Genomic DNA, 26,079 nt, shown 5'->3' on the forward strand with positions numbered 1-26,079 from the left:
CTGGGGGACGGCGCTGGGGAGGGGACAGTTGGGGAAGGAGGCAGTACAGCGGGGAAATAGGGTTTCCTGTGGAACCTGCGAGGAGGGTGGAATGGTGCCCACCTGGACTTCCCTGCTTGGTCCGGGGGCACAGCCTCCCCTAAGGGGGCAAGCAGGGAAGTGGCTCATTAAACAGGGGATAAAAGAAAGTGAAACTAACTTTCGAGAACATTATTAGGTGTGGCTGTGTTCAGAATTGCTAGGTACTTTCTTTTTTCCCCCTCAGGAAACATGAATTTAATCCAGGGGCAACAGACAGATTTTCCATTTTTAATTGAACTTTTCTGGTGCTTTGGCGTGGTATTAGTGAGGAGGAGAGTCTGAGCTGTGCCCAGGGATTAGGTGGATTCTTTTTAGATCATAGGAATGGTGGGAGGTCAGCCGGGTGGTGGACGTAAAGGTGGGTGGAAGGAGGCCGAGTGGCTTGGCGGTCCTCTCATCTTTACCCAGAAATAAGTCAGCCTGACATTTGATTACGTTATTGCGTAAAACTCTATACTACAAATACCTATCATTTATTGCCTGCTGGCTTAGCCAGGCCTGGTGCTAAGCACTTCTGAGCATCATTTCTTTCTTCACAGAAATCCCCAGAGGCAGCTTTCCTTTCTTCTCCATTTCATACAGGTGGAAACTCAGTACAGAGACCGTGTAGGGGGCTGAGGTGGGCTTTTGAACCTTGCGAGTTTGTTCCCAAAGCCACAGCCCTTACCCACTTTTCTAGGCTTATGTGGCTGGTGGAAAGCCTCACTTTACTCGCCGCGCCTTGTCTTGCCTTGACTACCCTTAAATTATCATAGCTGTTGATGAGAACCACCGGTATATAGCTGATTTTGTGTTTCAGCTCCAGGTTTTGCTGCCCTGGACTTCCTGAGTTAATAACAGTTGAATGGAAGTTGAGCCCTGATTCTTTTGGTTTGTCTGTTGTTTTCTTTTCGTCCTTTGCTGGAAAGGGTTTGGGGGTTATAGGGAGGTGATGGGCCTTGGCTTCCCTCTTCCTGCTTTTCAAGTGAGGTCCTTGCTTGCCTGAATTTGTTCAGAGTGAATGTGATTTCACAGACCCAGGAAGAGGCAGGCCTGAGGCTGTGTAAAGATGGTAAATTATAGAACTTATAGATGCTGCATTTTCTTTTCCCAATTCCAACTCCAATCTGAAGACCTTGGAGCAGGAAGATCTGCACCCCAGGATGAGTTGTACCATCCCTAATTTACTATTTTGCAAACATCCTCTTTTTTATTTAAAAGCTTTACAGTTCTTTTGCTAAATCTCTTAGAAGCCTTTTCTGAGGGAGCAGTATTGGTGTCCTTTCATTATATGCATGAAGGAGGCATGGAGAGAGGACAGTTACTTGCTAACTCCCTGGTAGAAGTGATGGCACTCAGATCTGCAGCTGGTTAACCAAGTTCGGGATACACATCTGGGTGATGGGCTGTGTCTGTGTGGATCTAGGATAGGCAGGGCGGCCCTGCTCCAGTTTCTCATCAACTCAGGTTTTCTGGCTCCCTGTCCCGTCTTTGTTTTATTGGCAAGGCCTCTCTTTTACTTATAAACCTCTTCCAAGAAGGTCTGGCTTTCACTGTAAATTTACGACGATAAGTTTTGAGATGGTACACGTCACCCTGTTAATCTAATTGAGCCAGCACATCATTGTGAAGACATCATTTTATTTGGGGGGTATTAGTTGCTATGGTTATTTGCCGAGACCAACAGAATCTGTGTTCTCTCAATTGGATTTTTGGAAACTGCTGTCTGAGAATGACAGAGGTGTGCCTCGCTGGAGGAATATCTAGTATATATCCTCACCATTAAAATGATTTTTTAAAAAAGACACAGAAAAAAATATTTTGGGTGGAGTTGTAGAGCTAGAAGGCCTTAAAGATCAAGTGGTTCATCCTTCTGGCTTTCAAGTGACTTTGCTAAGGCCGAGCACGTTAAGTAACTCTCCCTAGGTTCACATGCATGGTTGGTGGATAAGCAAGGATGCAGCCCATTTCTGGTTCTGTTTTAGATTCTATTCTGTCCTTTCTGCTACAGTTTAAGTCCTCTCAAGGAAACCATTCTTCCCATATATATATTGAAGTCCCGTATGCCCTAAGCACTGTCCTGGAAGGATAAAGACACCGTGATCTTTGCTCTCAGGGTCTCGGGTGGGAATCCCAACCCTTGGAGAGTGTGATGCTTGGACCAGCAGCACTGACATCACCTGGAAACTTGTTAGAAATGCAGTCTTAGATTCCCAGGCATACTGAATCAGAATCAACATTTTGACAAGATCCCCGGATGACTGGGTGCATCTTAAAGTTTGAGAAGCTCTGCTCTAAGAAGGGAGGACATTCTAGAAGCAAAAGCTAAGTCTTGAGGCCCAAGCTGGGCTTAGTTGTCCCTCCCCCAATCTGTTCCTCTGCTCAGTCTTGAGCGTAAGGCAGTGATGTTGACCTAGAGGATACTCACCGTTTTCTAAAATATGCCTGTTTTAGGGGCAAAGCACAAATTTCAGCTTCTCAGGAAGCTAGCTAGGCACTTCAGGCCTGTGAATCCTGAAAATCCCGTTTAGCTTGATGTCATGTGAGCACGCTCACTCTTTTATCTGTTTCATCTGGGTCTGGCCTCCTTCCCCAGGCAATTGACATAAAGGGTTTGATGATACCACTCTTTCCCCAGTACATTTAAAAGGTACCACTTGAGTTTAATAAACTTCTCAAGAAGAAACACATATTGCTTTGAGTTATAGGTCAGTTAAAAAACAGTGTTATTTAGTCCAGGATTTTTGTCTTTGCTTTCATCTGCAGTGTGTGAAAGGAGAATTTTAATTTGTAGATGCATTAGGGTTTTCTAAGCATGTGAGGAAAACCATTAAGGACTCAAATGTGTTTTTCATAGTTCACTAGAATGGGGTTCTTTGATTAGTTTGGTGAATCAATGAGGCAAAAATTTCTTAACTCTTATTCTAATTGAGTCTCCTTTTGTCGATTCTGTTATCTCTAACCTGCAAGTAAACTTGCACTCAGCCTGTGCTGTGAGCGTCTAAGCTACCAGCATCTAAGGGCTTCCCTGTGCTTTGCTCTTTCATAATTTATTTTCTCTTTCTTTCTCTTTCTCTCTTTGTCTCTTCCTTCCTTCCTTCCTTCCTTCCTTCCTTCCTTCCTTCCTTCCTTCCTTCCTCCCTTCTCTCTCTCTCTCTTTCTCTCCCCTCTGTCTCTCCTTCCTCCCTCCCTCCCTCCCTCCCGCCCTCCCTTTCTTCCTTCCTTCCCACAAGGTACATATTATCCTCATAGTTATCTGAACGTTTGGGAAGGTTGAGTAATTTGCCCAAAGTCAGACATCTGGTAATTGGCAGATCCAGGGTTTGAACCCCTGTTCATGGCATCCATCCACTTCACACTCTTCTGAATTGCCCCTGACTTTGCTCTGTGCGTGTGCTTGGGCACACATTTGTACTTGAATGGCCTGGAAATACCCTTTTTTATTCCTTTCACTTGATTAGTCCCTCACAAAATGGATTTCTTTGTTTTAACTAAGCAAACCATCACTCTTTTCCTTCAGGGAGTTTTTCCTGTGCTGACCTGCTGTCTCGGGGCATTATGTAAATGTAATTGTTCTGAATCCTGTACCTCAGTGTTCTGTGTTCTTGTTCTGCTTTGTGTCAGGGCTGAGCAATTCACATTTAGGGCTGGAATCTGCTTTGTGTCAGGGCTGAGCAATTCACATTTAAGGCTGGAGTCTTTAGAGGTTGAGTTTTCATCTGTTGACCTAAAACAAATAGACTGCCAGTTATTTTTCCAGCAAAAATGGGTTTATTCAGGATCAACAAAGAATTGCAATTTGGGTTCTGCAACCATGGTGAGCCACATGTGAGTCCCTGCCCAGTAAGGAGAGGTGAACTCTTTTAAATAGGGGAAAAGGAGGTTGGAAGGGCTATAGTAAACAAAGAGTCCATTGGAGGAATTGAGTGTTTAAAATATAGTGGCTTTTCATTGGCTGAGTTTTGAGTTTTGACAGTGTCTCATAGGATGAGCTCTTGCCAACAAGAAGAGGAAGTCTTTCTACTTCCTTTTGGGCTCTGCTATCACTGTTGGGTGTGAGAGCTCCCCCTTCTGGCCTCCCAACTCTATTTTAATTGAGGTTTTTGTTTATCAATTTTTTCATTTCCCCCTTTTGATCAAGATCCTTCTCTGAAAGCATCACTGGTCAAGAGTTAGGTTTTCTGGTTTTAGCAGCTTTTTGTCCCTCACTGTAAGGAAGGAAATTTTCTGAGTGTAGTGTTCCACATCGGAGGGAAAGTGCACAGAAACCTACTGAGGTCACATCCAAGTAATAAGGAGGGGTAGGAGGGGGAGCTCTCAGGCACTTTTATCTAAAGTCCATATGTTATCAAGATCATAGTCATTGGAGACCATCTGAAATATTGTGTCATCATCAAAGGTTTGGCAGACAAACTTTCTGCAGGCCTGGTCCAGATATCTTGGAAAAGCTGTCTCATCAGATATTGTCTGCTTCAATTCCGGGGAATCTTTACATTCAGGTCACCAGATGATGTGCAGATCCAGTTTGGTTTGCTGCTTTCTTTAGGTGTGTTATGTAAATACAAGAGTCTGTTCCCTGGATTTCGGCTTCACAAAGGTTGGTTAGTAGTACCTGATAGGGTCCTTTTCAGTGAAGTTGAAGAGAGTCTTTCTGGAGGTGTCTTTTCCAGTAAATGAAATATCCAGGTTGCAAGTTGTGATACTTAAGGTATTCACCTCCCGAGAGTGCACTGTGAGAAGATTGCTCTACCAAAATTTTTTTTAAATTTTTATTTATTTTTTTATATAGCAGGTTCTTATTAGTTATCCAAAAACGGTTATTTTTAATAGAAGCAATTAGGCCTTTGCAATATTGGAGTAACTGTCCTTTTACCATATGTGAGTTAAAAGAAGCATGAGCCAAGTGCATTGGGCATCTTGCGACTCTCTCAAAGGGTGAAAGTTTGAGTTTCAGAAGGGGTGGATCCCAGATTTAGAAAGGTCAACGGCAGTGCTTTTTGCAAAGGTATTTGGAGGGCTGCTACAAATTTTTCCAGTTGAGTCTTAATGATGCCATTAGTGCATTCAACTAAAACAGAGAAGTGAGGGTGATAAGCTCAGTGAAAGTGTTATAAAACCAGCCAAACAGTGCAGACTTGTTGAAGTACTTGATCAGTAAAGTGGGTTCCATGATCATTATGAAGGTTGAGAGGAGTTCCCCAGGTAGAGGCAATCTTTTCCAAAAGAACTTTAGCCACAGGAGAGGCAGTAACCTGTCTGCAGGCAGAGGCTTCATTCAGTCCAGTATGAAAACATACAATGACTAAAATATATTTATATCAACAGGAGGGAGGAAGCTGTATGAAATCTATTTGCCAGACTTGAATGATCTATTAGGCAGTTTAAAATGTTGGAGAGCAGTACCCAGGCTTCCCTAGGTTGTACTTTGGACAAGTGGGACAAGTGAGGTAGGCACTTTTTGCAGTCTTGTTAATGTTTCCCACCAATATTGATTCACAAATGCTATCATTTTGTCAGTAGACCAATGGCTGAATGGATGTACAGTGGTGAGGAGTGGGAATTTTAGAGTCTCTAGTAGGACTGGTTGTTATTTGGTATGAACCAGTGCTTTCTCTTTTTATCAAACCAACGATTGTTTAATTTTCAACCTTGTTTTTCCTTTTTTGAGGCCAGTTGTTAGGCTTCTCTAGCCAGCTTTTCTAAGTTACCATTTGGGGAACTATTTATTTGGACTATGACAGAGGTTTGGCTACTTTTGGTTTCTTTAACGGCAGCATTCCTTGCAGAAATGTCAGCAGGTGATTTCCCATAGCTTCCAGAGAATCAAGTTTAGAATGCCCTGGAATCTTAATAATAACTGAAGGGGTGGGTTAAAGTATCACAACTGATAATTCCTGAACATAGGGGCCATTTAAAATTTTATTTCTCCTGGAAGTAAGGAAGCCATGTTGCTTCCACAACATTCCAAAATCATGAGCTATTCTGAAAGCATATCTACTATTAGTATAAATACTGGCAGTTTTGCCCTTACCGAACATATCGGCCTGTGTAAGAGCGTATAATTCAGCCTGTTGGGCTGAGGTAGCCATAGGTAAAGATGTTGCCTCAACAATATCAAAAGGAGTTGAAATAGCACACCCAGCACAACGTTTGCATTGTCGTCTTTTAAATAAGAAGCATCAGTGAACCATGAGAAGTTAACCTTACCCAAAGGAATTTACTACAGGTCGTCACGAAGAGTCAGGAGGTGATCTCTCAGCATTGAGCAGTTGTGAGGGACTTTTTTGGTGACATAGGGGAGAAGAGTAGCTAGGTGAAGTGTATTATAATGTAATAAGTGAGGAGCAGTTAACACAAGGACTTCATAGGAGGTGAGGTGGCTGACAGAAATGTTGAGTGTGATGAAAATTCAGGAGGGCTTCTACTGCATGAGGTACAAAAATGTTTAAAGGGGATCCTACAATGATTTTCTTGTTGGCCTTAACCAAAAGGGCAATGCCAGTAATGGGTCTAAGGCCAGAGGGTTTTCCCTGTGCCGTAGCGCCCATTTGCTGGCTGTAATGCTATCTGGTCGATGGTGGTCCCCATGTTTTTGGGTGCGTACCCCAAGGATGTTCCCTTCCGTTCATTTCCCTATACAGAAAGGAAAAGGGGAATCTGATAAATGGGATGCCCAAGGGCAAGTGGGTTCACTAAATTCTCCTTTAAGCCTTTAAAAGGCTGTGTTGTCTGGTTCTTCCCATAAAATTAGGTCAGGGTGGTTGTTCTTCAGTAAAACACACAGAAGTTTGGCCATGAGAGAAATTTGGAATCCAGTTTCAGTAATAACCAACTAGCCTGAGAAAACCTCACAGCTGGTTGCTTAGTTTTGGGTTTTGGGGAACTTAAGACACTGTGAAGGCTATCTGGATCTAGGTGTAGCCTTTGTTCTGATACCAGATACCTTAAACATTGAACCTGGGTTTTGGCAAACTGCAGTTTTTTCTTGGTGACCTTATGTCCCTTTAAGGCTAAAAGCTTTAGCAAGTGTATGTTACCTTCCAGTGAGGAGGCTTGAGAAGAAGAACAAAGAAGTAAATCGTCAACGTATAGCAACAAAGTAGAACTTCCAGAGAACTTTTTATCATCCAAATCAGCCTTCAGGATTTGTGAGAAATAAATTTCTGAGGCATTACTGTTCAGATGAATTGTTTTTTTCTTCCCAATTGAAGGCAAAGAGGAGCTGGCTAACTTCAACTGGAATACTAAAGAATGCCCTGCATTCATCAATTCATCAGTAAAGAATTTGCTTTCATGGGCGTGGATGTTAGTAATGTATGAGGGTTAAGAACAGCAAGGTGTTGAGGGATAATGTTGTTTCTTGCTCAGGGGTCCTGGACAAACCTCTACCCTCGGCCCTTAGATCTTCTTACCATAAAAATAAGAGTATTACAGGAAATAGTGCCTAGTGCAAGGGATAATGAGGCCTTGAGACTTGTAGTCTTCTATTATAGGCTTTGTACCTTGAAGGGCTTCTTATAGGGTATTGATTAATTCTGGGGAGAGGTTTTGAGGGATCTGTTTGAATCTTGATGCGAGGTGCGCTATGAATTTTGACAATATCAGTTGGAGATTTTGCCCTTAAGAAGGTTGGTAGCTGATTCAATAGGGACAAATGATCAGTGTTTCCAGAATCAGCTCTAGTATCATCAGAAATGGAGCAAATATAAGATGTCAAAGGGTCATTTAATTCACCTGGCTGGCTGCTTTGATGACTACTGTCAACTTCTAGAGTTATTTTCCCCTTTTAGGAGAAAGAAATTTCAGCATGGTACTTTTCTAAGAAGTCTAAGCCTAATAAATGGATGGGGCAGAGGAACTACAGAGGAAAGGGGGTTATCTCTCAAAGAGCCTACACAAAAGGGAGTAGGTTCAGAGATAGGAACCTTTTGAGGTTCATTAGAGATCCTCACTATTTGAACTCATTTAGTATCCTGAGGCTGGGGCTGTTTTGTCATAGTGGGGTTGAGCACTGAGAGTGTAGCTCCAATGTCAGGACTGGAAGAGATTCATCCATAATCTGGAGAAATATTTCTCCTAGCCGATTAAGAAGGAGGGTTGGGAAGAGCCTCTATAGTTCGTTGCAGCCCCGCCATTGAGAATTGGGAGGACGTTGGAAAGGCTGGTTAGAGAGCTGAAGGTACCTGAAGTGCTTAAATTTGTAGTAATCTCTTTTCCAATGTCCTGGCTCTTTACAGTAATAGCAGAAACTAGGAGGGTTTTGGTTTCATTTTGGGGCCTTCATTTGCTGTAGTTGAAGATTAAGAATTACAGCAGTCTTCCTTTTAGGTGATTCATCCACAGTGTGAGAGAGCTGGTTTGCCAGATTAACTAAATCTGGAGTGGATTCCATCCTGGTCCTTCTTACTAGAAGGGAAAGGTCCCAGTTTAGCCCATTAATAAACATAGAGTTAAGAGCTGTGTGAATGGAATCAACATCTGAAGGAAGACCAGAATTTCTTTTAAAAATAATCTGAAGTCAGTTGTAATACTTATGAACAGGTTCATCAGAGTTTGTTTGAATGCCTGAATTTTGTTTTGATCAACACACTTTGGAAAAGCCCTAGGAATTGCCTGATGAAGTTGCCTAGTGATTGCCTGAGCCTGTTAATACAGTAAGTCAGTGAGTGGGCTGGTTTCCCAGTTGTAATTCTAGGGACCTTCAGGATTTTCCCTATTAGCAGTTTTCATCCAATGCTGGGCCTGGCCTTCACCTACAAGCATATGACTAGCAGATATAAGTCAGAGCAATAAGGTTGATAAACTTGAATGGCTATATTAAATTCCCCAGCAAATCTGTGAGGATTTTTGGTTACTTTGGGAAAATCTTTGACTGTGGTTTGCAGTTCAACTTTAGTCCAGGGAATATAAGAAATTAAGTGTTTGGCCTCTGGATCCTCAGAAAACTTAATTAGAGGATCAGGTTCTGATAGGTTTAGAGGAAAAGGGGGTGGGAAGAGTTTCAGGAGTAAAGGGAAGTTCGACCAGAGACTTGGGGAATTGAGGGTATAGAGGTGTAGGTAGCAGAGAAGGAAAGGAAGAAGATGGCACCAGAGGCAGAGCCTGGGACAAAGGAACCCAGGAAGAGGAGCTGGAGGCTTCAGAAGCCACTTTATCTTTCTTTAATCATTTGTTTGTCTCAGTTAATCTTAAGATCTTATTTTGCAGAAAGGCAATTTTAGGCTTCTGATAATGTTTAGAAGCCTCAAAATACCAATCAAAATAGGCATTTCGTTCAGTTTTGGAAATTTTTGAGCTGTGGTTGTCCAATTCGGTTTTAAGAAAAGTTTGGGGATTTCAAAAGTTCCCCATAATGGCTTTGATATTCTAAATTGCCTTTGGTTAGGTAGGTCCATTTAGTTAGAAATGCGCCTGAGGAAGGATTGTGGTATTTAAACAAAACTGGCTGGAATCCCGATGTGGGGAGTGCCCTCAAAATAGTCACATAACTGGGCTCCCATCTCTCAGAGGTTTTTCTCTTGAGCAGAGAGTAATTTTCAAACAGCCTAAATAGCTCAAATAGACTTCAGGCCGAATACCAGCCAGTGCTAAGGGAACAATCTGGTCCTGAAAGAGTTGAGCTGAAGGCTGCACAGCACAGCTCTAATGACACAGCCTAATTCTGAAGGAGTCAGGCCAAAGATATAACAGCACAGTTCCACTAGAGCAGTTCAGTCCCCAAGGAGTTAGGCCAAAGGCTTAACAGCACAGTTCCAGTAGAACAGCCCCAGCCCCTACTTCAAAAGGAATCAGGCCCAAGGCTGAAGTGGCACAGTTCCAATGAAACAGCCTCTATTCCAAAAGGAATGGACCGAAGGCTAGCACAGTTTGAATTGGAACAGCCTGACTTCAAAAATCAGGCTGAAGTGCCAGGTGAGTGCTTGAATATAGAACAAGGCCTTAACCAGAAAGGACAAAGTCTTAAAAATAGATCCCAAATAAGATCTGCAGAGGTTCAAAATGCAGAGAGGGCAGAAGCTTGGATTTGGAGAGAGGGAGAAAAACTTACCCTCCAGCCCCAGGTTGGTGAGAAAAGCAGTGAGCAATAATGGGCTTGAAGTGGGTGTCACACCTGTTTGCTCACGAGCCTTGGAGTCATTGGGGGGCTTCTCTGGATCCCCATTCGGGCCACCAAAATCTTGACCTCAAACAAATAGACTGCCAGTTATTTCTCTAGTACAAAGTGGGTTTATTTGGAATCAACAAAGATTTTCCTTTTGGGGTCTACAATCATGGTGAGCCACATGTGAGTCCCTGCCCAGCAAAGAGAGGAGAACCCTTTCAAAGAGGGGAGAAGGAAGCTGGGAGGGCTGTAGTAAACAAAGAATCCACTGGAGGAATTGAGAGTTCAAAGGATAGTGGCTTTTCATTGGCTGACTTGTGACAGTCTCTCATTGGCTAAGTTCTTGCCAGGCAAGAAGAGGAAGTCTTTTTCCTCCTGAGCACTAACTTTGTAGGGCATGAGAGCTTGCCCTTCTGGCCTCCTGACACTATTTTAATTAGAGTTTATTAATTTTTATTAATTTTTATACATTGTAGGTCTGATGCTGACTCACTTAACATAATGATCATTGATTAGCAAATATTCATTAAGCATCTACTATGTGACATGCACTGTCATTCAGCTAGTCCTTGATTTCCTTATCTATAGAAGATCAAATGTAATCACTTAAACTCTCAATATTCTTATGAGGAAAAGCTAATATAGCACTTGGGAAATACAAATGTCTTTGTATACATCATTTGTATATACAGTTGACCCTTAAACAACGTGGGTTTGAGCTGGGTGGGTCCACTTATATGTGGATATTTTTCCATTGTAAATACTACAGTACTACGTGGTCTGTGGTTGGTTGAATCTGCAGATGTGGAAGAACTGTGAATATGGAGGGCCAACTATAAGTTATATGTGATTGACACCTGTGTTGTTCAAGGGTCAGCTGTAATTATGTATATACCGTGATGATGCTATTGATCACTCATAACTAGACCTGAACTTGGATTTTTTGGTAGGGAGCAGAGTTTCTTTGAATCCCTCATGCTCTCCTCATCTCCAGGCTGAGTGGTGAGCACCATCGTCCAGGTTGAGAGGTGTCATCCCACAGGGAGAAAGCCCCTTGACTGTGGTTATGTGTTCTTGGGTGAAGTGGGATAGAAAGAGTAGAAGTTCCCAAACTAAGTTCTGGGCTAGCTCCTTAGTGAAAGGCTTAATCAGTGTTTAAGTTGATCTAGTCTCTCTTCTGTATAAAAATCTGGTTTCCATTTCCTTGGGGATGAAGTTCAAATTCGTTAGCTTGGCATTCAGTTCCTTTTAACTTCTCTTCCCAGTCTTATCTCCTATCCATCAAGCTGGGCTTCCTGCTATTTCTCGGTAGGTCCTCTCCTTTTGCATCTCTTTGCTTCCCATTCCTGCTTCTAGAATACCTTCCCATCCCTGCCTCCCTGCCCTGCACCTCCTCCCATTTCTAGATATCCAAATACTACTGAACTTTTAAGGTGCACTTCAAATGCCACTTCCTATTCTTTTTTTTCTGGGAAGCCTCCTTCAGTGGCCCCAGCTGAAATAGTATCCCTCTTACACTTCTGTGGCTATTTTTTTTTCTTTTAATTCTCAGATTGCCTTAACATGCACTGCTTAAATTTATGTTTGTATACACAGATCGACCCTTCTAAATTGTATTCTCCTCCAGGATATGGAATGTGTACATGTCATCTTTTTATTCCTTTGAGCACACTGATATTAGATTCTCAAATATTTGAGTAAATTAGACAATATGGTATAATAGTTAAGAGTTTGGGGATCAGAGAGACCAGGTTTCTTAAACTACCGGTTATTAACTGTGTGGCTGTGACAGGTTATTTAACCTCTCTGAGTCTGTTTACTGGTCTGCAAAATGGGAGTAATAATACGTGCTCAGTACGATGGTTGTAGGGACAAAATGATTTAAATTGCTTAGTAGGTACGTATTACACAGTAAGTATCCAATAAACTAATGCATAATATATTTAAAGTTATTTTGATATAGATTAAGGTGGGTTTGGTCTCCCATATTCTTGAAGGATGTTTTCATGCAAATAGAATCAGAAACCTCATCCGGAAAAGGATGACACACCTTTCTTTGTTCCCTATTTGATTTCATTTTAAAAATCAACTCTGAAAATTTAATTACCCTTAGTGCTCTGGTTGAAAAAACAGATTCTCCAGAGTCAGTGCTGGCTATGGCCTCATTTAGGAAATGAAGTTCTAGGGGAAATGGCCTTAGGGAAAGCACGCAGATGTGTCATCAGAATGGACTTTATGTGACGTGCCGTGGCTGTTGTGGTTGGTGGGCATATCACCCTTTGGAGAGATGAGAGGTTTTCCGAGTCTTCTCCAGCCAGATTTGAAAGAATGCGAGAGACACTTCGGTGGTGACTTCATCCCTCCAGCCCTTCTCCTCCATGTCTCAGGCTTGAATGGATAAGATCAACGCAGCTTCTTGGAATGTATTAGGACACTTCTTCCCCCGTGGAGGCCAGGGCCCCTCCCTCCATTGCTGATTGACAAATGTCCACTGGACATTTGCTTCTCCGGTGGGTGTCTTCATCAGTGGGACAGGTTGAAGGTTGGCCCTGTTGTTTCTCCTTGAGTCTTGGCACACCTTCTCTGATACAGCTGCTCGCCATCTAGAGGCCACAGGCAAGGCTGCACATCAGAGAAACTAGACAAATGTTAGTATTGTAAGATTTGAACATGGTCTGTTTCTTTTTGCTTATATAATGTAGGGTTCAGGCATTTAACAAGGGGACGTCGCTTGCTTTTCTTACAGTTACTCAGTTTAAAATGCCACATGCAGACCTGGGGAAATGCCTCTCTCCAAGCACAGGTTTTGGTAGGATGTGTTCTCAGCTTGCCCAGATACGGGGAAAGAGAGAAGAGTCAACTGGGAATGCTTCTTTCATCTGTTATAGCTCCAGGCTTGGGGATGTGCTGGGGCTGACAGGGGACACCTAGCTGTGCCCAACAGTTGGCGTGTTTGTAGCTCATTTTCCCTGGTCACTTGGTGTAGGGAAGGTTTTACTTTACGTGCACGCTGCCAGCTCTTTCTTCAGCTCCGTGGGAATCTTCCTCAATGGACAGCATCAGGGCAGGTGGCTGTATGTTAACAGTAAGCACATTCTTACATATGTAAGCTCCAACCAGACTTACATAAGTTGGAAAGTTTCACCTAATGTACCTAATCTGCTTGTTTTCACTCATCAAGCATAAAATCGGGAATTTCACCTTTGAGTGTGATGAACTAGTGGAGTGCCTGACTTCCTCTCTCCCTTTGTTCTTTCTGTGACACCCACTCTCAGTCAGGCACTGTGCTAGGTTCTGAGGATACATGATCTGAGGCTACAGTGGTGAGCATGAAGGGACACAGTCCTCACCCTTATGGAACTTACAAGTCAGGGAGATACTAATCAGATAATTACCTGAGCGATATAAAATTGCTGTGAAGAAGAGGTACATAGGATTCTGGGAGTGAAATTGGGGCAGGGTTTGGTCTGATTAGACGAGTCAGGGAAGGCTTCCTGGAGGAAGGAATTGTTGCGCTGAGGGCTGCAGGCAGGAGTTGGGTCCGTTCCAGGAACTGGCAGAGGCCAGGGTTTCTAGAGCCCACTGGGAGGTGGTGGCCCAGACCCTGCAGGACCTCTCAGGCCTTGGAAGGGACTTTGGTCTTTGTTCTTAGAGCTCTGGGAAACCATCGCAGGGTTCACTGCTGGAGCCGACACGATTGGGTGGAGAACTGCCGGAGGGACAAAAGTGGATGTGGGGAGACCAGGGAGGGGCAACTGCAGTTATCCAGGCAATGGGGGTATTTGGTTTAGGGGTTGCTGGTAGTGATGGAGTGTGCAGAACCGAGATACTTAGGAGGCAAAATGGACAGACTTGGGAAGGACACCGTTGCCGTCAAGGACGATGCATGGGTGTCTGACTCTGACTTGTGTGGCAGGATGAATGATGGTGCCCTTTGCCCAATGAAGGACATAGGAAGGGGCCCTTGGTTGGCTCTCTGGGGAGCCGGTAGGAGGGGACAGAGAATTTCATTTTGAGTGTGTTGAGTTTTACCTGGGAATGGGGCTTGTGGGGAAAAGCTGTAACCTCTCGGGCTCACGTCCACCTCTCAGCTCTCATCGTGGGTCCTCTCATCTGGGGAATCTCAGACACTCCAGACAAGCCAAGTTGTGTTGCTGTGGCCAATCAGATGGATGCAACAGGCTTTGAGGGCTACCTTGTTCAGCCCTGTCCTAGGCACTCATTGTGCATTGTGATACAAAACCACTCATGAATAGTTCCAGAGTCATTCTAAATGCAGGGTGATGGGGCACAGAGTGTAAGTGTAATTTGGCTTTCAGAGAAGGGAGACATTAACAAGGCCTAGGGACTTTGGTGTTCTTGTGTTTTAAGCAGCCAGGAGGCCAATCCTCTTTCAAGTGCTTCTTTCGGCAGTTGGTCTTTATTAACTGTAATCAGTTTGTAAGTCCAGGAACATGTGACAGAGTAGCAAAACGTTTTAAGGGTAGTTATGTCCGATCTTGGTAACTTTGGAGGTCAGATGCACTGAAAATAAATATAATTGTAAGGTTACCTTGAGTCCTTCATTATATGCGTGTTCACGAGCCTGTGTGTTTGTGCACATGTGTGTTAAGTTTTACCAAAGGAAAAAAAGGAAGTGGCTTGACTGGTGCTATTACTGGTAAAGCTTGTGTAAATCAAGGTATATTCTAACTTAAAAAATTAGGATAGGGCTTCCCTGGTGGCGCAGTGGTTGACAGTCTGCCTGCCGATGCAGGGGACACGGGTTCGTGCCCCAGTCCGGGAGGATCCCACGTGCCGCGGAGCGGCTGGGCCCATGAGCCATGGCCGCTGAACCTGCGCGTCCGGAGCCTGTGCTCCGCAACGGGAGAGGCCACAGCGGTGAGAGGCCTGCGTACTGCAAACAAAACAAAACAAAACAAAAATTAGGATAAACCAGCTGTTTTGGTGAAAGAAAGGTTTATGCTTGGCTTACTCTCTTAAACTCTGCAGAATTAGTGTCTGCTGTGGCAGAGCATGGCATCTCCAGGAAGAGAAAGGCACTTTTCTCTGGTCCCCCAGTGAGCAGGCAGCTTTACGAGCAGCCCGTCAGGGCCCAGACTTCCAGCTGCTTCCACATCCCGACCCGCCTGGTCTCCTCACTCAGCGGCAGAGCCTCCTTAACTGTGTAAAGCAGATCCTTGTCCTCCCCAGAGGCTGCCAGTCACGCCTTCTCCCCACTCTGGCCAGCATTCTGCCTTTCTAGCAACAGATGTTTCTGCAAAGTAAATATTATTGCCTCTGCTTGGCTGCTCGCTGTGTCTTGCACTGCCTGAACATGAAACAGTGGGGTTATGTGAGCAGGGGGCCACAGAGCTTGGCATGCACCCAGCGCCAGCCTCCCCGCCTTCTCCTCTCCTCTTACTGGAATGTGCATGTGAGATTCCTGTGAGCATCGGAGTGAAAGGCTCCAGAAAGAAGTCTCTGTGCAGCTGCATATCCAACATGATCACCTGCATAGGATGCCAGCACTCTTACTGGGTGGCAGTAGCCAAGAGGCAGTGGCTCTTGGGTGTTCTCTTTTGGATGTCCTCTCTGTTGTCCCAAGTAATGGAGAGGAGTTGATCTGAATGGGGTGAGGCAGCATGGTGTGCCCACAGGGACCTCAGTTCAGAGGACTCGATCGAGTTGCAGATCCACTTCTTAGAGGTTGTGTGCTCTTATGTCAATCCTTTAACTTCTCTGAGCTCTCAGTACCAGTAATCATGCTTCCCTTCCCTGGGTCCTGTTACTGGAGGACTAATGCATTAAGGAAGAGTAGCCCATCCTTGAACAGAACTGAAGCTGACAGTGTACAGAGTGCTTCCCCCATGTGTCTCGCTGGCTATCCTGGCAGCCCCGCAGCTTCGGTGGGTCTCCTCACTCAGAGGGTGACAACTTCTGTGAGGTGAGTTGACAGAGACTTTATGACTAACCCAGGATTAGCTCCATAGCTGGTAAATGTTGGAGCTGCAACTCGAACCCAGGGGCCAGTGGAGGTTGGGGTGAGGGCAAGGGGCTGGGGAAGGGGTTGACCAGTGTAGAACCAGGACCCCATGTAACACAAGTGGAGAAGGGAGGTTCTCCAAAGCAAGCTGGAGATGATGTTCCTAAGTTCAGGGAGTAATGCTGAATAAGGAAACAGCAGGTGTCCACTGTACCTTTACCCAGAGAGTGCTGTGTCTGGCATGTGTCGTTCAAGCCCATGGTGAGTTCCTTTTCAGATTCCAGTAACTGGGCTTCTCACTCTACCCAGCTGTCCTCCTGGGCCCACAGCCCAGTATTGACTCCATACCAGGACTCGTTACCTAATCTCCCATCCAGGGCACTGGCCTCTTTTTCGGCTTCGTGGGGCCCACAGCGCTTCTCGGGGTGTGCTGTGTGCCACCGCACAGGGAATCAGGTTACCTTCTGGTTGTAAGCTAACGGGCCTGCTCCCGGTTCAGTGGGCCTGCTGTGGAAGGCCCCACAGAGGCCCCGTCGTGCATTATGGGCCACTCCTTGATCCTTCCTGGCAGCTGCCCCTGGCAGCATGGCTTTTCAGGTGTGTGCTGGGAACTTTCCCAAGCCTGGCTGACTTCTCTCTCTTTTTCCACTTTGTTGAGAAGAGGGTCCAGCTTGAGTCCTGCTTGCCCTATTGGGGAGGCACAGGGGGGTTGCTGAACGGATAGAGAAGCAGTCCTGTTCTTACTCTTTGCTCAGGCCTTTCTCTGTGAGTTCTGATCAGGGGAACATTCTGGCAAAGCCAAGACTGAGTACCACCTGCCCAAGACTAAGTACCATGCAGCCCACACGTGGGGCCTCTCGGAGGGCTTTGTCTTTGTCTGGGAAAGATTATTCTCCCTCATTTTCTTCCTGCCTGCCTGTGGCCGCCCCTGTCCTTCCTCCCCACAGTGTTCTGACTTTCAGATGCATCTGTTTCTTTCTTGACTTGCCAGGGACTGATGTGTGTTCTTGGGGATCTCCTCAGCCTGGGTTGGCCAGTCTTAAGAGATGCCTGATTCCCCTGTCGGCATCTTTGGACTTCTGGCCAAGAACCATTCCATTAAATTGACCAAACCAGGGAGAGACCAGAGACTGCTGGCCGTTGGCTCCTGTGTTCTCCTCCACTCCAAGTGCCTTCCTCTTCTGGTGTCGAGCGAGCAGCGGGCCTTCCTTGCACAAGCCACGGCTAGCTGGGGACCCGCGTCACCCGAGCTCAGGTTGGGAGGGTGGTCCCGGAGCAGGAGCCCCTGGTATCCATACGGTGGTCGGAGCCTCAGACCTGAGAACAGCAGGATGGCCCTGCCTGGCTCTTCCACTGGCACCGTTGCTTGGAATGGACACTGGGATCGGAGAACTCAACACTGGCAGCTGGATTTGTGTACAGTCCCCCAGCCCCCTCCTCCATACTCGCGCGTTATTCATCATGTACTGAGCAGGGTGCAGTGCCAGGTACCTGGAGAGGAAACAGACAAACCAGCAGATGGAAAAACCGTGACCCCTAACCTCGAGGGACAAATCTAAGAGCTGAAGAGAAGGGCTGAGGATCGTGGATGCTTATATTCCAAGAGGCTCTGTTGATCTGGGAAGCCAGAATCCCCGCCCTCCGCTCCCCCCAGCACCTTATTGAAGCCAGACCTCGTTGCCGGTTATGCCTCATCTTTCCCTCCTCTGGGAATTGGAACATAATGCCATTTCCCCTTCAGTGAGGGAAACATGTCCGAGGGTAATTTGAATGATTAGCCTCATCTGCAGGAAGGCTGCACGTGGAATTAAGTTAGCATGTTTGTGCCTAGCAGCCTTGTCTGTCAGGCCACTTAAAGGTGCCTCGGTGGTTTATACCCTTAACAGAAGCTGAGGGTTCAGGAAGGATCATTGGCTTTTATTACTGTCTTAAATGAAAGCTTATTTTTTAAATTTGACAAGGGCCTCCAGGAGGTTTCTTTATAGATACCATGTGTGGGGTGTGTTTTCACCCCAACTCAGAACAGTGCCAGGGCTTTGTTCTCGGGGCAGCGGTGGAACGAGGTGACCCAGGAAACTGGTTCAGGTGGAGATTCGTCAGGTTGGCGGCTGCTCCGCTTTGAGTGGAGCCCAGAGGGTTCTGAGAACTCGGGCCTCCCGCGTCCTTGAGTCGGAAGGGGTGGTCTGGTTGCTCCTGTGAAGTTCCAAGCCCTTTGTGCCAGCTCCCTTGTGCGTGGCACTGGGCTGGAGGTATTGTTGAGTCTCATGTGAGTGAGGGCAGCTTTGCTGACCCCCACGGGTGTCAGCTGGAGGCGGCAGGACTCGATGCGTAGCCTGAGGAGTTAGAGAGTGAGGACCAGACTTGTTAAAGCAAATGTAGCAAAAATATTAACTTCTGAATTACTTCATGTTATAAACAAGTATTCACTCTGTTGAATTTACATTCTTTTGTGCTCTGAGATGGACTCAGGAACATATCTGCTAGCTGCTGTATTAGTAAAAGGACTAAAAAGTGCAGGAAACGTGAAAGCAGGTTTATTTCAGTAATTCGTATTTTTTACTCTTTTTTTTTTCTTTTTTGCCAGATTTGTCTTCAGCGAAGCGGAAATTTGCAGATTCCTTAAATGAATTTAAGTTTCAGTGCATAGGAGATGCAGAAACAGATGATGAAATGTGCATAGGTAAGTTATAACCACATGCAAGAGTTTAAAAAGTCCACTGTGTACCACAGCTTTCAGTGTCCTCCCTGAGTCTTTCCCCTGGAATAGGGAGTATGTAAGTGTTGTAAATTAAGAAGTCAGTATTAAGAGTGGAGCGGGCAGAGTTGAGTGAAGGTCAGGGCCCGGGGCTCTCCAGGGCTTCTCCTCAGAGCCCTGGGATTGCAGTGGCTCTCACCCTGCGGCCTGCAGGAGAAAGCGGGAAGGTTCGCTGTGGGGCTCCTGTCTCCGCCCTCTGTTAGCGTTCTGCTTCTGACTGGCTCTGCAACGTTCTTCCCCCAACCACAGTACTTTAGAATTAGAGCAAAAGCAGAACACGGGTAGATGGGAGAAGAGTTAGATCAGAGGTTGCAGGTGATGGCTCATGGGCTGAGGTCCTAATGCAGCCATGTTTTCTTGGGCGCTCATTTTTTAAAATTGAATTACCATGGAAGTTGAATTTATGTAAAGTTCCAGTTTTCTAGCTTCTTTGAAAATTGGGGAGCCTGAGCAGCCGGCCCCTCATTCTGCCCTGGCAACAGTTGGCTAGAGCTCTGTAGCCGTCGCTGCCTTCGGATGGGGAGAGGAGCTTCATGTCCGGGTCACGGCCCCACCTCTCCCATGCATTTTCCTTAACAAGAGGCTGCGAGCGGAGGTTACAATTTGTTAGCTTTGCTGCGCCGTGTCGCTTTTCACCATCCCCTGTCCATCTTCTGTGGGCAACACTGAGCACAGAGGATTTGCAGTGTCAAGACACCTGTCTTTGTCAGGGCCTAGTCATTGCACCTTATTCTTCCATTGGGCATCTTGGTTAAGTGAGGAAGAGTTGAGCAAATTACATTGAATTAAGTCACCAAATGCTTATGGATTCCCTGTTAGCATGCAGAAAATCAGGATCTGGGGATGAGCAGAGGGAATTGGGAGACAGCTGAGAGTGGTGAAAACGTATCATTGTTGTAACTCCTGATTATACAGATGTTTTTCCCAGCATTACATGAATGTCTCAAATATCCTTAGGGCTATTGTATTCAATGCTTATTGCCTTTGGAATAATCCCGGCGAAAGAGACTGTCCACATCTGACTGCTGTGCTGCCAGCTGTGTTGCAGTAATAAGGGGCTCGAGGACTCAGAGAGGAGGAACCCAAGGAAAAGCCAGAGATGTGGCTTCCAATGCCAGCAGTGTTGTTTGTGCAGCTCTGGTGCAAAGAAACGGTTGGGTTCTGACGCAACCCCACGACAAAGGTTGAGGAGGTCAAATCCTGGGCAGGAAATCCTTGAACTCCAAAGAGGAACTCTGCCTGGTCCAGCCTGGAGCCTGGGAGCTGGCCAGCATCCCATCAGTCTTGGGTTCTCTCAGGAACAGGCAGGTCTTTTCCTTGAAGGAAACCCTTCCCTAGCTAGAGTGCCCGGTGGATTATCCTGCATTTCTGGGTCATCCTTAATGGTTAATGATGAAAAGATAAGGGGAGCCTTGGGAAGAGTTGTCTTTAGGTCTCTGCATATGCCAAGGGATTTCAGTCCATAACACAATAGCTGTATCCGGAAGGCCTGTCACTCTACTTCCACCTCACAGCCTCTTTCTCTTTTTCAGCAAGGTCTTTGCAGGAGTTTGCCACTGTCCTCAGGAATCTTGAAGATGAACGGATACGGATGGTGAGTATGGCTGGGCTGCCCTTGGTCCTGGACAGTGTGGTCACATCGAGGGAACACAGGATTCGTTGTCAGAAGAACAGGGTTTGAGTCCAGGCTCTGCCACTAGAGTGCTCTGGGCTCATGAGCAAGCCTCATCTTCTCATCCTTGCTGGGTTTGAAACCTTTTGTAAATATTTAAAGGATTACCCTGGATAACTTAGAACCACATTGTTGTCCTCCTACAGATTCACTATAAGGTGTATATATAAAGTATATGACTTAAGGTGGGTCTTTTGAATTATTTAACTTTTGGGAGCCTGAGATTCCTTACTGGCAGAATGGGAATGAAGGTGCCCCACCCTGCTCCCCTCCTTCTCACCTTATTAAACCCATCCAAGAGCTCTCCTTCACTTTTTTTTTTTTTTTTTTTTTTTTTTTTTTGCGATACGTGGGCCTCTCCCGTTGCGGAGCACAGGCTCCGGACGCGCAGGCTCAGCGGCCATGGCTCATGGGCCCAGCCGCTCCGTGGCATGTGGGATACTCCCGGACCGGGGCACGAACCCGTGTCCCCTGTATCGGCAGGCGGACTCCCAACCACTGCGCCACCAGGGAAGCCCCTCCTTCACTTTTAGTTCCAGGGTATCTGACGCAGTGCCTGCCATGTTGGTAGGCATCCAATCAAGGGGTACTTAGTAAATGATGGGAACTATAAGAAGTTCTTCAAAGAGAGGCAGTGTGCAAATTCGAGAATCAAACACTGATCTCCAGGTTCTTAAGAGAGATCTTCTGTACAAGGCTTTATTCTGATGTGGTTCAGCATTCATAGATGAGGGATTTTGGATCCACAGGAAGCTCTTTGGGGCCTTCCTCTCATTCCTAAGACATCAGGAATGAAGCTGCATGCTGATCTGTCGCCAGGTGGGCTTGTCTCTAGGCAGCAGTGCTCCAGAGGCCCAGGGAAGAGTCATCAAGGAGAATTTTTCTTCTCTTCCCGTACTAACAGCCAGTGGTTTCAGGACTAAGTCTACTGTGTTAGTCTGCTCGGGTTGCCGTAACAAAATTCCGTAGACTGGGTGGCTTAAACGACAAACATTTATTTTTCACAGTTGTGGAGACTGAGTAGTCCAAAATCAAGTTGCTGGCTGATTTGGTTCCTGGTGAGGGCCCTCTTCCTGGCTTGCAGACAGCCACCTCTTTGCTGTTTTCTCACAGGGCAGAGAAAAGGTTGGGGAAACTGTCCTGTCTCTTACAAGGTCACTAATCCCATCATGAGGATTCTCTCCTCATGACCTAATTATCTCCAAAGGCTCCATCTCCAAATATCAATACTATCACATAGGGGGTGTTAAAAGATAAACTGAGGCATGTTTAAGTTTATTTAAACAAAAATTGATTCAAGGGGGTTTCCCTGGTGGCGCAGTGGTTGAGAGTCTGCCTGCCGGTGCAGGGGACACGGGTTCGTGCCCCGGTCCGGGAAGATCCCACATGCCGCGGAGCGGCTGGGCCCGTGAGCCATGGCCGCTGGGCCTGCGCGTCCGGAGCCTGTGCTCCACAATGGGAGAGGCCACAGCGGTGAGAGGCCCGCGTACCGCAAAAAAAAAAAAAAAAAAAAATTGATTCAAATTGGGGAGAACCAACCCGGAAGTGGTTAGGAGCACTCCATCAACAGGAGGTAGGGCAAAGACTTTTATATAGCAGATGTGTAAACAAAGCAAGGAAATTATTTGATTGGCTCTAGCTTAAGCGGTTGCCTTATTTGGGAAAGTCTAGTTGTTTGTGATTGGTTTCAGTTTCTTAGATTTCAGTTTCTTAACCTTGAGGTTTTGGTTTGCTTATGTAGGCTGCTAAGGCATTAGAGTCATCTCAATCTAATGGCATCCTTGTTTAATTTAACAGGGGTTAGGGCTTCAATATATGAATTTTAGAGGAGATGCAGTTCAGTTCACAGCCTCTACCAAGACATGTAGCCATGCATTTTCTACTTTAACCCTCATGATGACTCTGTGAAGTGGGACCTTTATCATCACCGTTGTCCAGATGAAGATACCAAGGTTTACAGCTGCTAAGTAACATGCCCAAGATCACACAGTTTAATAAGTAGCACAGCCTGGATTCAAACCCAAGTGCGTGTGATACCAAAGCAGCTGGCATTTCTTTAAAACTCCAACTAGAGCAGAAGCCTCTCACTTTCTGCTCTGCAGAGAGAGACGCTATTTGCCTTGATTGCTCACTGCTGGGTGCCTGAACCAGAATCAGGAGGGCGGCGGTGGCAGCAGCAGCAGCAGGGATGGTAGTGGGTGGAGGCAGAGGAAGGCTTGTGTGTTTGTGCACGTGCTAGTGCCTCAGAAAGGGAAGTGATTCTTTTGAGTCTGATTCTTGGCAGAGTTATTATTTGGGGGTGGAGGGTATGGTGAGCAAATCACGATGAATACCCTGCAGATTGCTAAGGTCTGGGGTAAGGGAACAATGACTGGATTATACTTTCCAGCTTGCGTCTGCAATTTTATTATTAATGTCAGTGAATCTAGTTTCTACTGTCTGCGTCTGAGTATCTGGCCATCGCAAGCCCCTTCCTTACCTCCTCACCCTGTGACAGCTTCATCATCAATTCAGCTTAGCCTAGCAAAGCTGTACCTTCTTTGGGAAGCCTTCCCTGACTCCCCAGATGGGATATTTGGCCATCCCTTGTGTTTTCTGAATGTCTAGTTCATGCCTTGATTCTGCATGTACCACACTGTGTCCTGATAGTCACTGCACGTGTCTGTCAGTTCTTGTTTTTTTTTTTTTTTTGGGCGGTACGTGGGCCTCTCACTGTTGCAGCCTCTCCTGTTGCGGAGCACAGGCTCCGGATGCGCAGGCTCAGCGGCCATGGCTCACGGGCCCAGCCGCTCCGCGGCATGTGGGATCTTCCCGGACCGGGGCACGAACCCGTGTCCCCTGCATTGGCAGGCAGACTCTCAACCACTGCACCACCAGGGAAGCCCGAAATATGAGTTCTTGAAGGGCAGAGAATGGACCGCTGTGCCTCGAATATCAGCACAGTGCTTGGAACTGAGTGGAAATTACATAGTCATAGAATCTTAGACCCAGACAGACTGTATTCCTCACTGTGTGCAGTCCCTCATTTGACAGCTAAGAAAAGTGAGGTCTCCTGAAGGCTGATGGCGTGCTGTAGCAGGACTGGGACAAGGACTTGGGTGTCCTGATTCCCAGGTGGGAAGTTAGGGCTTTTGTATATTTAGCATCTAGTTAGGGCTGGATTCTCTCCCATGGGTGTCCACTGGAACAACTTGGGAAGTTTAAAAAACACTTTTGCCTGGATCGAAGTACAGAGATTCTAATTTATTGGTCTGGAGTGTGGCCTGGACATCGGGAATTTTAAAAGCTCCCCAGGTGAGCCTAACCTTCGGCTAATGTTGAGAACCAATGGCTTAGTGGCTCAGAGCTCCATTGTGAGTTTCAGAGACTTGCACTTGATTTGTGGAAAAGACTGAAATAAGTGAGCCAGTAAAGCGACATCAAATGACAATAAAAATCAAGCAAGTTAAATAACATTGCAACACTCTAGAGTTAAAATGCTCTCTTTTAAAGTAAGTGCTCTCAAAATTGAAGAAAAGGCAAGTGGCAATAAATTTGGAGACCTGCCACCTTCTACCCCTCACATTGTCTAGTTAGTTCTTTGCTCTCTCCATCTATGGCTTCTGGCATTTACCCTGTTGGTTTCATTGCAATGGATAGGCATGTGATTTAGAAAAATAATGCTTTGTTGTGACGAGATTCCTGAAATAATTAGTTGAATGACGAGTGAGCAATGAATGACTTAAAAGGAAAGATTGTAAAATATTGTGCTGTCTTAGAAAAGACCATAGAATCTTAGAGCTGGAGCAATCCACCCCACTCATTTTGCAGATGAGGAAATTAGAGCCCAGAGAGGTTAAATGTTTTGCCTGTGGTCACACAGTTGGCAGGCAATCAAGAAATCATTCTTTCATTTAGTCATTGAAAAATGTTTGAGTGCTCCTTTTTTCAGCACTCTTCTGTGTTTTGGGGATGGTGGTAGACAAGTGAACATTTACAAGAGGGTGGCGTGTGTGTGTGCGCATGCATGTGCACGTCTTGTAATGCTGAACCAGAAAACTTCAGCTGGCTTACATCTTCTGAAGAAAACACTTCAGAAGTGGGGTAGTGGGAAGTTTCTTTGGATTGCATTGGTGGTCAGAGAAGGTCTCTCTAAAGAGGTGACCTGAATTACAATAAGTAATGAGTTGTGCACACAAGTATTTGGGGACAAAGCATCTGAGGGAACAGCCAAATGCAAAGGCTCAGAAGTGGGGCAGGTTTGGCCCATTTGAGGTGCATTCGGGTGACCGTTTAGTTGAGGGCAGGACCTGAGGGGGTGAGCGCGGTGAGATGAAGTTGAAAAGCAGCCAGTGGCCAGGAGGTACAAGCGACCTGATCCCCGTCCAGAACAGGTAGGGCTACACAGAATCAGGCTTGGGTGGTTTTCATGCCCCCCAAAGTAGAGGATTTTTTGGGGGGAGGGTTAACCTAGACTCAGTGTTGACCTCCTTTAAATATATCTACTTAAATATAACTTGGCTGAATGAGCATTTACAAGAAGATGTCACCTGAAGCTTGAAATTTGGACCCTACTCTGCCACCAGTTCCGCTCTGCCATCAGTGTGGTTGCTTACATTTTTAGAGGTCCTCATTTTTATTTTTAAAGAATCTATCTTACTCATGCACAGGAAGAATGCTGTGTTTTGAACTGATGACTGGGTTTTGATTTGGCATGCTGTCGGGTCAGGTGTAAGGAAGAGGTGACACGTGCACCATTGTGCTTACTGAGATCTTATACTGAAGCATGCGGAGGCCTTTTGTGCCAGCACTGCTGTGGTTCTTTACTGACCCTGCTTCTCTGTCCCCCTCCCCGACCCCTCTGCTTTTCCCCTCCAGATTGAGAATGCCAGCGAAGTGCTCATCACTCCCTTGGAGAAATTTCGAAAGGAGCAGATTGGGGCTGCCAAGGTGAGAATTTCGCAAGCCTTCTTCTTGGATTTTAGGGCAGGAGGTCTGGAAAACACAACACCTTCTTCAGAAGATCTAAGCCCACCATTTTCAGGGAATCCTGGGCAAATAAGCTTAGAGCCCAGCTCATCTGTTCTTCACAAGTGTCTGAAGTAAGACTGAGGGGTCAACCCTAGAGCTGTCATTCTATTGTTTTGACATCTAATCATGTTGTGCTAGTTCATAAATCATCCGAAGGAAGAAACCACGCCTCCTTTGTGTGAGTAGATACCTGTGTGTTTGGACACCATGGAATTGTATGTTTGTGGAGGTCCAGGACTGGAGCCTAGGACGGGGGTTGCAAATAGGCCCCTGGGGGCATGGGGACCCTCTTCTTAGCCCACTTTAGCTGTGTATGAAAAGGAGCCCTCTGTCGTTAGACCTTTACATTTTTTTCAAGAGAAACTGAAAAGTTAAAGAGTTTTATATGAAATTTCCTGGCTTTCAAAAAATGCTGGCAAATAATTTAAAAATATGTGTTACACATTGTGCAAGTCAAAAAGCGGGACTGCTTCAACCCAGAGGTCACCATTTGTTATAGCTGACCTGGAGGGACT

The 26,079-nt window shown here is 45.8% G+C and overlaps 1 protein-coding gene across 6 annotated transcripts in view; it reads left to right on the forward strand.

Moving 5' to 3' along the window:
• Nucleotides 1–26,079, forward strand: part of ARHGAP26 (Rho GTPase activating protein 26) — a 472,331-nt gene that overhangs the window by 97,695 nt on the left and 348,557 nt on the right. For all 6 annotated transcript variants that reach the window (XR_010942153.1, XM_067732119.1, XM_067732122.1 and 3 more), the window contains exons 2-4: nt 18,712–18,807; nt 20,415–20,476; nt 25,412–25,483. Coding sequence is in view for 5 of the 6 variants with exons in the window: in XM_067732119.1 (XP_067588220.1) it covers nt 18,712–18,807; nt 20,415–20,476; nt 25,412–25,483 (230 nt within the window). In the remaining variant the exon portion in view is untranslated. The remainder of the gene's footprint in view (nt 1–18,711; nt 18,808–20,414; nt 20,477–25,411; nt 25,484–26,079) is intronic.

This window comes from Pseudorca crassidens, chromosome 3, assembly GCF_039906515.1.
Source record: "Pseudorca crassidens isolate mPseCra1 chromosome 3, mPseCra1.hap1, whole genome shotgun sequence".
Lineage (NCBI taxonomy): Eukaryota > Metazoa > Chordata > Mammalia > Artiodactyla > Delphinidae > Pseudorca > Pseudorca crassidens.